Below are 13,976 nucleotides of genomic sequence, written 5' to 3' on the forward strand. Positions count from 1 at the left end.
TCATCCAATGTATAGTATAGTAGTTAGTATTAGGGATCCAGACAGACCTATGTTCAAAGATGTCCCAGCTGTGACCATCCCATCTTTTATTCAGGCATAGTGTATCTAGGACTACATTATCCAATGTACAGTATGGTAGTTAGTATTAGTGGTTATAATTGCTGTTGTCGTTGTTTAGCACCAGGTCAGACAGACCTGTGATCAAAGGCATCCCAGCCGTGACCATCCCATATATATATTAAATTTGCCATCTATATTAAAGATGGTAATTAATATATATTACTGAAGCTGTAAATACCAAGATATACTCTTTTACTTGTTTCAGTCATTTGACTGCGGCCATGCTGGAGCACCGCCTTTAGTCGAGCAAATCGACCCCAGGACTTATTCTTTGTAAGCCTAGTACTTATTCTATCGGTTTCTTTTGCCGAACCGCTAAGTTACGGGGACATAAACACACCAGCATCGGTTGTCAAGCGATGGTGGGGGGACAAACACAAGCACATACACAGACATATACGACGGGCTTCTTTCAGTTTCCGTCTACCAAATCCACTCACAAGGCTTTGGTCGGCCCGAGGCTATAGTAGAAGACACTTGCCTAAAGTGCCACGCAGTGGGACTGAACCCGGAACCATGTGGTTAGTAAGCAAACCACTTACCACACAGCCAATAGATAGACAGACAGAGAGACAGATGGATGAGCCATCAAGGAAATAGGCACGGAATCAGAAACTACCTGCTGACGATGCAGAAGGGTTTCCAGCATCGCAAATGATTTAGAAGATCTTGCAAAACTCTTGAGTAGCTCCTGTTGCTTCTGCGAGGGCCAAACCAACGCGTGTTTGACCTAAATTTGACAGTTTACATCCAAAAATAAAAGTATTTTTACCCCCCCCCCCCCAAAAAAAAACACCAACTAGATTATAGCTGGCAAGTAACAGTTTATTCAAAATTGCTGCTTTCGGTTTCTGTCACAGCCTCGAGACAGCTCCGGAACCTGGCACATGAATTCCTCACTGTGTCCCTGGAAAGATTTCCGAACGCCTTCGTGATCTTGGCCACCAATTTGGTGTTGCAGGCTAAGCGGTTTGGTGTCTTTTTCAACCGTGCCCCACACACAGTAATCCATGGGATTACAATAGGTGGGAATTAACAGGGCAGAAAGTGGTGCTAGTGAAAAATCGTAGATATTCTCCGACAACCACTTCTGAGTCTTTCCAGAGAATTTAGCAAGGAACCGAATCCGTCTTGCCTTGAAATGCAAGGGAAATAATTTGGGCAGACTGAGTGACAGGTCATATCCAGTGCTCTCCCCTGCTTTTCCTTTTGGACTTTTTCTAATTACGTGCGGCTTAACTTTTGTTGGTGGTGGTGATGACGATTGTTATTGAGCTATTTCAACTTTTGACAGGTGTAAACACGCACACACCTGCATGAAAACGTTCTCTTTAGCAACGTTAAGAGAGATATCGGACTGTTTTTGCCGAACCGCTAAGTTACGGGGACGTAAACACACCAGCATCGGTTGTCAAGCGATGGTGGGGGGACAAACACAGACACACAAACATACATATATATATATATATATATATATATATATATATATATATATATATAAATTTATTAATGAGGGTAGAAAATTGATATTGATCAATTAAAACCAGTGGTCTAGCATATTAAAAAATCCGAAGATTAGAATTATATTACATACAAGAATAAGAGGAATGACCAGCAAATGTGGATTCCTGAATGCTAGAAATAGATGCCGAATCATCCAACCACGAAAAAGTATGTTCTCAGTAGAAAAAATCAGCGACAACAACAGACTGTAAATGAGTAAGACAAATGAAAAAATACTAAAATACGATTAATTTACGTACCATGGTTTCACCTGTTAACATTTACATAAGTAAATATCTGCGGGATCATCAGCGTAAATCTGTCTCTTTTAGAATGTAACACACAGAGCTAGACACAAGCCATCCACCCGTAGGTGAACACGTGTAGAGCTCCGTGCATTACACTCAGTGTATCTCTTCAAATGTCTTCAAATCTGGCGCGCTAGGTCCGGAAAATAATTCTGCAGTTAATGATTTTCTGCAGTTAATTTAACCGGTTGGAGAACATGTATTATTTATTTAAAATTTATTAATGAGGGTAGAAAATTGATATTGATCAATTAAAACCAGTGGTCTAGCATATTGAAAAATCCGAAGATTAGAATTATATTACATACAAGAATAAGAGGAATGACCAGCAAATGTGGATTCCTGAATGCTAGAAATAGATGCCGAATCATCCAACCATGAAAAAGTGTTCTCAGTAGAAAAATCAGCGACACAACAGACTATAAATGAGTAAGACAAATGAAAAAATACTAAAATACGATTAATTTACGTACCATGGTTTCACCTGTTAACATTTACATAAGTAAATATCTGCGGGATCATCAGCGTAAATTTGTCTATTTTAGAATGTAACACATCGAGCTAGACACAAGCCATCCACCCGTAGGTGAACACGTGTACATCTCCGTGCATTACACTCAGTGTATCTCATCAAATGTCTTCAAATCTGTCGCGCTTTTGCTGGTCATTCCTCTTATTCTTGTATATATATATATATATATATACGACGGGCTTCTTTCAGTTTCCGTCTACCAAATCCACTCAGAAAGCTTTGGTTGAGCCGAGGCTATAGGAGAAGACACTTTCCCAAGGTGCCACGCAGTGGGACTGAACCTGGAACTATGTGGTTGGCGAGCAAGCTACTTACCACACAGCCACTCCTGCGCCTTGTAGGCTATTGCTTTATTGCAATAAATGAATTTAAAATTTATTCTGAAACAAATGTTTTACACAAACAATTTTATTTTGAAATTAAGAACAAGCATGCGGCCGGCCGGCTTCAGGTCGACCATACCTGCTCTACAACTACAAGATATTTACTACCAAAGTTCACGAAAATGTATATTTACTTCCAACTCGTCGTAGTTTGGATAAACTTTGTAACGGTTTAATAAAATCTATAATGAATATAAATCAACTTACGTCAATTTCTTTCGGTGCATCCAGATATTTAGAGAGAGAGAGAGTGATATATATAAAGAGAGGGCAGAAGAGTGAGAGAATCGGAGAGAAAGAGTAAGTGAGAAAGAGTGTATGAGAAAAAGAAGCAGAGACTGAGAAAAGGGGGAAAGAGAGAGAGACAGACAAAGAGAAAGAGAGTCAGTGAGAAAAAGTTGGAGAGAGTGAGAAAGAGAGAAGGGCAGAGTAAGAGAGGGGGAATTAGAGAATAAGAAAGAAAGAGGGAGTACGAGAGAGAAAGTGGCAGAAACAGAAAAAAGATAGATAGAGGGAGAGCAAAAGATAAAGAGAAAGAAAGAGAGAGGGGCAAGACAGAGAAAGAGTAATAGAAAGAGAGAGAGGATTTTTACCTTCAAGAGTAAAAGATGTTTTATGTGACACATTCTGCCAGTATACGAAGTTTGAAAGTGTTTAGTTAGAAAAAAATTATGTTTTAAATCTGCCGGCCAAAGGGAAAAGATCCGAGAAAAGAAAGAAAAAGTAAGAGAGACAGAGAGGGACAGAAGAAAAAAGGAACAGAGATAGAAAGAAAGAGAGGATCCTTTTGGTTTGACGGGCAACATTTTTCATTTATGTTTTATGTAGTGTTTTTGGTACCGAAACACTTTCAAACTTCGAATACTGGGTATATTTTGTGTTATAGAACAGATAAAAAATTTTGTATTCGAAGTTATTTCATGTAAACAAATTGTCGTATTTCGGTAATTTCAACCAATCACAAGTGTTGCCCGTCAAACCAAAACGATCCGAAAGAGATATAGAGAAACAGAAAGAGTGACAGTAAGATAGAAGCAGAGAAAAGCAGGGAGAAACAGAGACAGAGTGTTCGATCTCCATTTGTATGCGAAAGCGTGGGCAAGACGTCCCTAACGAATATGTACGGATGTCACTCGCGAATGTGCATCGTTTGGTAATGTAGCTTTTTAGTTAGGTGAGTCGATCCCAGTACTGACTTTTTTAAGCCTTGTCCTTATTCTATTGGGTCCTATTGCGAAGTTACGGGGACGTAAACACACCGATACCGGTAGTATCGTGTGGTGAGGAACAAGCACATGCACAATATCCCGGGTTCAGTCCTACTGCGTGGCACCTTAGGCAAGTATCTTCTGCTATAGCCTCGGGCCGGCCAAAGCCTTGGGAGTGGATTTGGTAGACGGAAACTGAAAGAAGCCTGTCGTATACAGATATATATATATATATATATATATATATGTGTGTGTGTGTGTGTGTGTGTGTGTCTATGCTTGTCCCCATCACCATCGCTTGACAACCGATGTTGGTGTATTTACGTCCCCGTAACGTAGCGGTTCAGCACATAGCCTGATAGAATAAGTACTCGGCTTGCAAAGAACAGGTCCTGGGGTCGATTTGTTCTACTAAAGGCGGTGCTCCAGCACGGCCTATTGAAAGAATAAAAGAATACGGGCCTCTTTCAGTTTCTGCCTGCCTAATCCACTCACAAGGCCTTAGTTGACTCCAGGCTATAGTAGAAGTCTCTTGCTCAAGGTGCCACGCAGTGAGACTGAACCCGGAACCATGTAGCTGGGAAGCAAACTTGCTACTGCACAGTCATACCTGAACACACACACACACTGATATTATAAAAGGCATCTGTTTATTTCACCAGCAACGGCGGTGAAATTAATGTGTAAGTGGCTGAGTACTCCACAGATACGCGTACCCTTACTGTAGTTCCCAGGGAGATTCAGCGTGACACAGAATGGGACAAGGCTGGCCCCTTTGAAATACAAGTATATCTCATTTTTGCAGCTGAGTGGACTGGAGCAACGTGAAATAACAGGTGATCCGATCAACGTGAAATTATCGTACAAGTGGCTGAGTACTCCACAGACATGCGTACCCTTTACGCACTCTTCGGGGAGATTCAGCACGATACAGAATATGACGAGACGGGCCTTTGAATTAGGAGGTAGAACTCATTTTTGGCAACGTCAGATAAAGTGTCTGGCTCAAGGACACAAAACGCCGCCAGGAATCGAACTCACGACCTAAGGGGTATTCGTGAGCCGAATACCCCTAACCACTAAGCCACGCGCCTTTATATGCAAAATCAACAACGACGCTATTCTTCACTTTTACTTCAGTGATCTGTCGCATACCCGACGACGGAGCTATTCTTCACATTACAATAAACTAGGCCTCTGCCACTACAACACAAACCACTCCTCTTACTACAACACTTACTGTAACTATTAAACTTGGCATTGTTGGAAACTATGCCACGTTGCTATCCATTGAAGTACCCCTGTCTGCTTAGGAAGTATGTGTTAGGAAAGTTATTCCTAGTAAGTTATGAATTGTCTTCTATATTATTTGTCTGTTTCTGTCTCGTTTCGCTTATCTGTCTGTTTGTATAAAATATTTCAATTAAATTGAACTTATAATTGTTCAATTTATTGTTTTTGTTTTTCCATTTCCGATATATATATATATATATATATATATATATACATACATATATATATATATATATATATATATATATATATATATATATATATATATACACACATATATATGGTTTTTAGAAAACAAATCCGGAGAAGATGTAAAGCAGTATATATTAAAAGTGAGGAAGACCGGTTTATAGGATCAGCCTACATTATGGAATATCGGATAAACCGGCCTTCCCCACTTTTAATATAAACAGGCATACTTCACCCTACGTCGTTAACTGGTTCCAGGAAACACGACTTAAGTCGAATTAACTTGTCTCTAGGCGTGACTAGGCTATGCCGAATTACCGATATTAACCATTCCCAGTTCTGTATTTTATTTATGAATGCATTTTCAATAATACATGGTTAATAAAACCCTATTCATGGGTTATAAGCAACTTTTATTTTCTAATACAGTGCTGTCAGAAGAAAAGTAATCTAAATTTATGAATACAATTTGGCGATGTTTAGCGTACATCGCTGACGCTCTATTTATAAATGCGGTTTGCAATAAGACATGGTTAAAGCTTCATTATTTTGCAATAATAAAAAAAAAAAAAATTATTTAAAATTTACCAGCAGAAGTGGCTGTGTGTTAAGAAGCTTGCTTACCAACCACATGATTCCGGGTTCAGTCCCACTGCGTGGCACCTTGGGCAAGTGTCTTCTACTATAGCCTCAGACCGACCAAAGCCTTGTGAGTGGATTTGGTAGACGGAAACTGAAAGAAGCCCGTCGTATATATGTATATATATATATATGTGTGTGTGTGTGTGTGTGTGTGTTTGCCCCCCTAGCATTGCTTGACAACCGATGCTGGTGTGTTTATGTCCCCGTCATCTAGCGGTTCAGCACAAGAGACCGATAGAATAAGTACTAGGCTTACAAAGAATAAGTCCCGGGGTCGATTTGCTCGACTAAAAGCGGTGCCCCAGCATGGCCGCAGTCAAATGATTGAAACAAGTAAAAGAGTAATACGTAAATCCAATTTGGTGGCTTACATCGCGGATGTAGATGGCTGTGGATTGTCAACAGGTGACATACAACAAATGTGGTATGTTAACGTGTGTTTTTTTTGTTTTGTTTTTTTTTCTTGATAACAGTGGAGGCGCAATGGCCCAGTGGCTAGGGCAGCGGACTCGCGGTCATAGGATCGCGGTCCTGATTCCCAGACCGGGCGTACGATCGTAGTTTCGATTCCCAGACCGGGCGTACGATCGCAGTTTCGATTCCCAGACCGGGCGTTGTGAGTGTTTATTGAGCGAAAACACCTAAAAGCTCCACGAGGCTCCGGCAGGGGATGGTGGCGAACCCTGCTGTACTCTTTCACCACAACTTTCTCTCACTCTTACTTCCTGTTTCTGTTATAATCCCACAAACATTGGAGTCTGACTAGTCATCTATAAGGCTAAGCGCCTTATAGATGCAAAACCATTGGTCTCTCTCTCTCTCTCTCTCTTTCACTCTCAGCAGGGTTCGCCACCATCCCCCTCCCGGAGCCTTGTAGAGCTTTAGGTGTTTTCGCTCAATAAACACTCACAACGCGCGGTCTGGGAATCGAAACCGCGATCGTATGACCGCGAGTCCGCAGCCCTAACCACTGGGCCATTGCGCCTCCACAAACAGCCTGCTCGTGGTAGTTCTCGGGGAAATTCAGCGTGACACAGAGTGTGACAAGCCTGACCCCTTTGAATTACAGGCACAACAGAAACAGGAAGTAAGAGTGAGAGAAAGTTGTGGTGGAAGAGTACAGCAGGGTTCGCCACATCCCCTACCGGAGCCTCGTGGAACTTTTTAGGTGTTTTTTCGCTCAGTAAACACTCACAACGCCCAGTCTGGGAATCGAAACCGCGATCGTACGAGCGCGAGTCGGCTGCCCCTAACCACTGAGCCCTTGCGCCTCCACGCAATCGCAACGTTAAGTAGATTTGTTTCCTACTGCTCAACGTGTGTAGCGACCTCGCAGTTGCCCTGCTTCTCTTCAACGTCGTCAGCGATCTCGCCATTATGATGACGTTTCACACACACATGGTTCCTCCTTCATGAAATATTTCCCTTTAAACAAACAAAAACAAGGCGTTTTCTCACTTTATTTCACTCCTTAGATCCAGGTAATTATTATTATTATTATTATTATTATTATTATTTGCCGATGTCTGTGTTGTTTAGTAATACTAATTATAACTGCGATGATGTTAATAAGTTCTGTATTGATCATAGCAATTTTAAAAAAAGACCAAAAAAAAAAAAATAACGTTTGTGTCATTTGCTATTGATTCTTAAACTTTTGTCTTGTGTAGTGTCCACTTCTGGATTGTCTCTTTATCTATTGCTCTCGCTCTCTCTCTCTCTCTCTCCACGAAATAATTATCCCCCCCTCTCTCTCTCTCTCGCTCTCTCTCTATATATATATGTTTATATATATATATATATATATATATATATATATATATATATATATAGATGAAGGTATGTACATACATGTACATATATTTGCATATACTCATATATAGTTTATATATATATATAAATATATATGTATATATATTTATATTTATATATGCACACGCACATCTTCACATATCCATCTGTCGTTATCTTCCTAATTCATTTCCGTGTTGCTTTCTCTCTCTCTCTCTCTCTCTCTCTCTCTCTCTCTATATATATATATATATATAATATATATATATATATATATATACACATATATTTGCATATACTCATATATAGTTTATATATATATATATATATTTATATATGCACACGCACATCTTCACCTACATATCCATCTGTCGTTATCTTTCTAGTTCATTTCCGTGTCGCTTTCTCTCTCTCATATATATATGTATGTGTGTGTGTGTGTGTGTGTGTGTGTATATATATATATATATATATATATATATATCTTTGTTACTGTTGTTTTTTGATCTGTCACTTTGTCCCGCTGCTCTACCTACAAGCTTATATACATCGAAAATGTGTACCTTGTCAAAAGTGCTTCCCTAGAAAGCGAAATCATATATAGATATGTGTGTGTGTGTGTGTGTATGCAGGTGTGGCTGTGTGGTAAGAAGTTCGCTTCCCAACCACATGGTTCTGGGTTCAGTCCCACTGCATGGTACCTTGGGAAAGTGTCTTCTACTATATCCTCGGTACCACAAAAGTCCTGTGTGTGGAGTTGGTAGATGGAAACTGAAAAAAATCCCTTTCTCTCCCCTCTCTCTCTGTATATATATACATATATATACACACACACACACACGCACAACAGGCTTATTTCAGTTTCCGTCTACCAAATCCACGGCCCGTTGCTATAGAACACACTTGCCCAAGGTACTACGCCGTGGGATTGAACCCGGAACCATATGTTTGGGTATCAAACTTCTTGACAGACAGCCACGCCCGAGTCTCGGTAGTATATTGTTTGTGAGGAAGACGGAGAGCTGGGAGAATCGTCGGCCAGTCAGACAAAATGCTTAGCGGCAGGTCCAGATGGACTATATGTAATCTGAACCTTTCTCCCCTTTTTATTAATTTTTTTTTTACGGAATCCCACGTTTTAGGCTATGGAGATTCAGATTCTGAAAAAAAAATTTTCAAAAATCTCAATTTCAAAATTTCGACCCCCCCCCCCCGGTTTTTATATAGATCCACAGGGTAAACCTAACCCTAACTCAAACCCTAACCCTGACCCTGACCCTAACCCTAACCCTAACACTAGTTTTGTGAGATTTGGCTGTTATTTCTAGCATGTAAATAGCCTGCTTGGTGGGGTGGGGGGGAATTGAAATTTTTCAAAAAAATTTTTTTCAGAATTGGAATCTCCATAGCCTAAAACGTGGGATTCTGTAAAAAAAATGATAAATATAGTCCATCTCTACCATTTCGAGTTCAAATTCCGCCGAGGTCGACGTTGCCTTTTACTCTTTCGGGGTCGATAAAAGAAGTATCAGTCGAGCTGTGGGGGCGATGTAAGCGACTACTCCCGTCGCTTATAGTAGAAAGACTATATTAGTTGGTGATTGATGTATGTAAATCTTTCAGAGAGGCCTTAGATTATCAGTCAAGTGTTCTGAGCATCACAAATAATATACTATACCCACCTTCCCATCCACATATATATTGTTTTCTAGTCTAGGCACAAGGCTCAACTGACGCTTATTTTATCGAGCCACTATATGAATGCGTGGAGATAAGAAAAAATAAGTCCTTTGAATTAGGTCATATAAGTTGAATGGACAAAGAATCGATGACATCCGTTTACTGTTTTTTTTTATTAGGAGTTAAAATACAATGAAATCAGGCTTACACTTTTTCTTCATGGGAAAACACGTCCGTTTTTTTACAACGTAAACATTTATTGTCACTCACGCGGCCATACAAAACCCGAGAACTGGTTTGAGCAGAATTCTGGGTTAACACGTAAAAGCGCGACGGGCGACCATCGTGGCCGCAAGGCACAGGTCGACAGGCCACGAACGTGGTCCAGATAGATGCGTTTAATTTTGTAGGCGTTTGTTGAAATGTGTGTCAAGAGATAGTTCAACAAATGACCTTTCATTATATACTAAAAAGATAGTTTAACTATTTTTCGATTTTTATCTTATACATGGTAGTCTCATTTTCATAAAATGTGCTCAGCAGTCCGTGCTATGTAAGCGCAAATCTCAGCGCTTTCTGGGTTAAGCACCCCCACCCCCCCATATAACTTCTCATAACTGTTTTATTTTCTGGAATTTTCACAAAATTTTTGCACATGATAATTCGTATATCATATGTGTACAAAAAAATTAAATTTTTCTTTTTTAAATCACAGTTTAAAAATACGGACAGTCCGAATTTTTCGCTTAACTCCCAACAATTATAGAGAGAAAGATATTTCGTCAAACTGACAAACAAACGCGGACGGTATGAGGTGGTCGTAAGATGTGTTAAAAATAACAGCCAAATACCCTTTAAATCACACGAATTTTTCATTTTTTTTCTGCTTTTTTTTTTTTTTTTTTTACATAATTGTATGGATTGCTGTGTGTAGAACACATATTCGCAAAACATTTCTGAAAATTCAAAGAATAAAAGAATATTTACGATGGGGTTATATGGGGTGTGTAAAGCAGAATTCTGCCCTGCCCTTCTTTTTTTCGTGTATATTTTCTAATACTTCGTCTTCATCCACTTTGTTTTCTTTCTTCATTGGCGCCTTCCTCGGGGAAAACCAGCAAACGAGAGGAATGTATGGAAAAGGAAGAATAGCTGTAGTATGTTTCGGAATAATAGAACTGTTAGTAAACCCGAATGACCTAAATTTCTTCCAAGTAGCAGTAAATAAATATAAAAGTCAACATGTGGTGGTAGTCTGTCCGTGTTGACATTCTAACGTGGCAAGTTTAATGAGAACCATAAAAATATAATATATGTTAATATATGTAGTTTAACTCCGTCACCAAAACAACAAAAAAACAACAATCTAATGCCTTTTATCCTTTCGTGGTCGATAAATTAAGTACCAGGAAAATACTGAGGTCGATGTGATTGACTTACTCCCTCCCCTAAAATTTCAGGGCTTGTGCTTATTGTAGAAAGGATTATTATTATTATTATTCGAGCTGGCAGAATCGTTAGTACGCCGGGCGAAACGCTTAGCGGTATTTCGTCTATCTTTATGTTCTGAGTTCAAATTCCGCCGAGGTCGACTTTGCCTTTCATCCTTTCGGGGTCGATTAAATAAGTACCAGTTACGCACTGGGGTCGATGTAATCGACTTAATCCGTTTGTCTGTCCTTGTTTGTCCCCTCTACGTTTAGCCCCTTGTGGGCAATAAAGAAATAATTATTATTGTGCTGGTTCATGCTAATTTAGTTAGCTGGTGTTTTATCTTGAGGTTTGGTGACAACAAGTTACCTCAAACTTGAAGAATCTTTCTTAGGATTCTTACGGAATATAGAATGGCACTTTCCTGCAGATCAGCATCGTGGGTTTCAGTGCCAGTATCTGTCAGTCTTTTAGATAGCATTTTGGGTGTTGGATCAAATGCATCAATTATCACAGAAATAATTATCTTCATTCTCTACAATCGTCCTCATCTTTCTGGCAAGGCCTTGATATTTCTCAAGTTCTACAACTCCTTTGGTATCCATCCACTCTGTTATCATTTGGTATTGTAAAGTCTATGATCTTACACTGTTTATTTTGTCTTCTGTAATCATTTCTGGTTTTCTTGCTTGAATTGTATGGTCAAGCTTTGCAAAGAAGACCCATACAATCCTATAATTCTTATTCTCATTTGCAGCCTCTGGTTCGATTTGTTCATACCACTTTCCTGTTATTTCAAAGCTTACACACTCAGCTAACATCCCAATGCACTCTTTTACCTTTGCAGTCCTACCTGTGCTAATACTCCTTTCATGCTAGCTTACTGCATTCGCTCAAGTGATGGCTAATACTTTCATCTCCTTTTCCATAAATTCTGTGTTTGTTGTCTGACTGGTTTTTATCAATTTTTGCCTTTATCACATTCATCTTAACGACTTGTTCCTGAGTGGCTATAATTAGCGATTCGGTTTCTCATTTCAGGTTTCCATCCATCAGTTAGAACCAGTGTTTTTTTTACTTCCAACATCCTCGGTTTGTTGCATGAATTAGCCATGTAATTAATTCCTTCTCTTTACAGCTACTTGTTCTGTTGTTCTTCCTTCTTTTCTTGAATTCTCCTACTGTCTCAGTAACTTTCCCAGCATTTCAAATTTCGAACTTTCCTGTCTGCTTGGCTCTCTAAGATAATTCTATACTTATCTACCCATCAATCTAGCTACCCATCTATCTGTTTGTGTGTCTATCATCTTTCTGTCTACCTTTTCATCCATTTATTTATTCATCTCACTTTTGATCTCTTCATCTTACTGTTTGTCCATCTATTGGATCTGTTCACATATCTTTGTCTGTCTATCTGTCTGTCTATCTGTCTGTCTGTCTGTCTGTCTGTCTGTCTGTCTGTCTGTCTGTCTGTCTGTCTGTCTGTTCATCTATCAATTTATTCATCTTAGTTTGTCTATTGATCTTTATGTCTGCCTGTCCATATCTCTCTCCATATATCAATGTCTGTCAGCTTGTTTATCTATCTACCTAACTGACTATCTCTCTCTCTCTCTCTCTCTCTCTCTATCTATCTATCTATCTATCTATATATATATATATATATATATATATATCCATCTACCTATCTATCCATCTATCTATCTATCTATCCATGTACCTATCTATCTACCCATCTATCTATTTATCTATCTACCCATCTATCTATCTATCTATCTACCTATCTATCTATCTAACCATCTAACTAACTATCTATCTATCTATTTATCTGTCTGTCTGTCCATTTATCCATCCATGCATCCGTCTATCTATCCATCCTTCTATCTATCCATCCATCCATCCATCCATCCACCTGTCTGTCTGTCTATCTGTCTGTCTGTCTATCCATCCATCTACCTATATCTATTATACTTATCCATCCACCCACCCACCCACAACTCTGAATACCATAGCTAAAAGATCAAGATGGCCATTATTCCTCGAAGAACTCAATACATGTTAAAACATAGAGATTATTTTTACTTACACGTAATCACCTTTCACTTGGACAGTCATTTCTTGTTACGTTAACATGGAGAGAGTGAAAAAAGTTGGCCCAAATTTCATGAAAGTGGCACCATCAGTGAACATTTTATCCACTTTTTCCTGTATCAGAGGTGATAGATTCTCGTCCAGACAGCAGGCTAGCTGCAAGTACTATCCACTTAGAAAGGCCTGAAAAGGATAAAATATATCTAGAGCTCTCACTGAGCACAGCTGGGATGAATTTTCATCTCTCTCTGATGTTTATTGTTTTTAACACAACACATAAAAGATTTTCTAGGACAAAAACTGCAGTAATGGGCCTATTGACAATTTGTATAGTTTTTGTATGATACAGGAATAGCTGTTTTAATTAACTTCTGCTTCGGCTGCATAAATTGAATTTTTATTCAACTGGGCAGCTGTTTGCAACATCAGTGAATGTTATATTCACTTTTTAGTATTTCAGAGATGACAAATTCTTTAGCATGTCACTGGCTGCAAGTATTGTCCATTTAGAAGCCCCTAAAAGACCGAAATGCATCTGGAGCTATTGCTGGCCACTACTGGAGTGAATTTATGCCCCACTCTGTGTTTTTGAAACAGCATGTCCATAAGAAATGTAATTGGTGCTCCGTTGATTGTGATAAGTGTTCCAATTGATCTGATCAGTGGAACAACCTGCTCGTGAAATTAACATGCAAGTGGCTGAGCACTCCACAGACACATGTATCTTTAACGTAGTTTTCAGAGAGATTCAGCATGATACAGAATGTGGAATGGCCAGCCCTTTGAAATACAGGTACAACTCATT

General features: G+C 39.2%; 1 protein-coding gene across 8 annotated transcripts in view; it reads left to right on the forward strand.

The window, feature by feature from the left end:
* Positions 1-4,611: 4,611 nt before the first annotated feature.
* The window catches only part of LOC106875652 (putative sodium-coupled neutral amino acid transporter 10), a 31,000-nt gene continuing 21,635 nt past the window's right edge, over positions 4,612-13,976 (forward strand). For 4 of the 8 annotated variants that reach the window (XM_089345051.1, XM_089345055.1, XM_089345049.1 and 1 more), the window contains exon 1: positions 7,532-7,659. Coding sequence is in view for 2 of the 8 variants with exons in the window: in XM_089345048.1 (XP_089201174.1) it covers positions 5,327-5,395 (69 nt within the window). In the remaining 6 variants the exon portion in view is untranslated. Of the gene's footprint in view, positions 5,396-7,531; positions 7,660-13,976 lie in introns of those variants that run through there. The other 4 variants (XM_089345048.1, XM_089345052.1, XM_089345054.1 and 1 more) reach the window with 4 other exon arrangements.

Source organism: Octopus bimaculoides, chromosome 29, assembly GCF_046866305.1.
Source record: "Octopus bimaculoides isolate indiv1 chromosome 29, ASM4686630v1, whole genome shotgun sequence".
Lineage (NCBI taxonomy): Eukaryota > Metazoa > Mollusca > Cephalopoda > Octopoda > Octopodidae > Octopus > Octopus bimaculoides.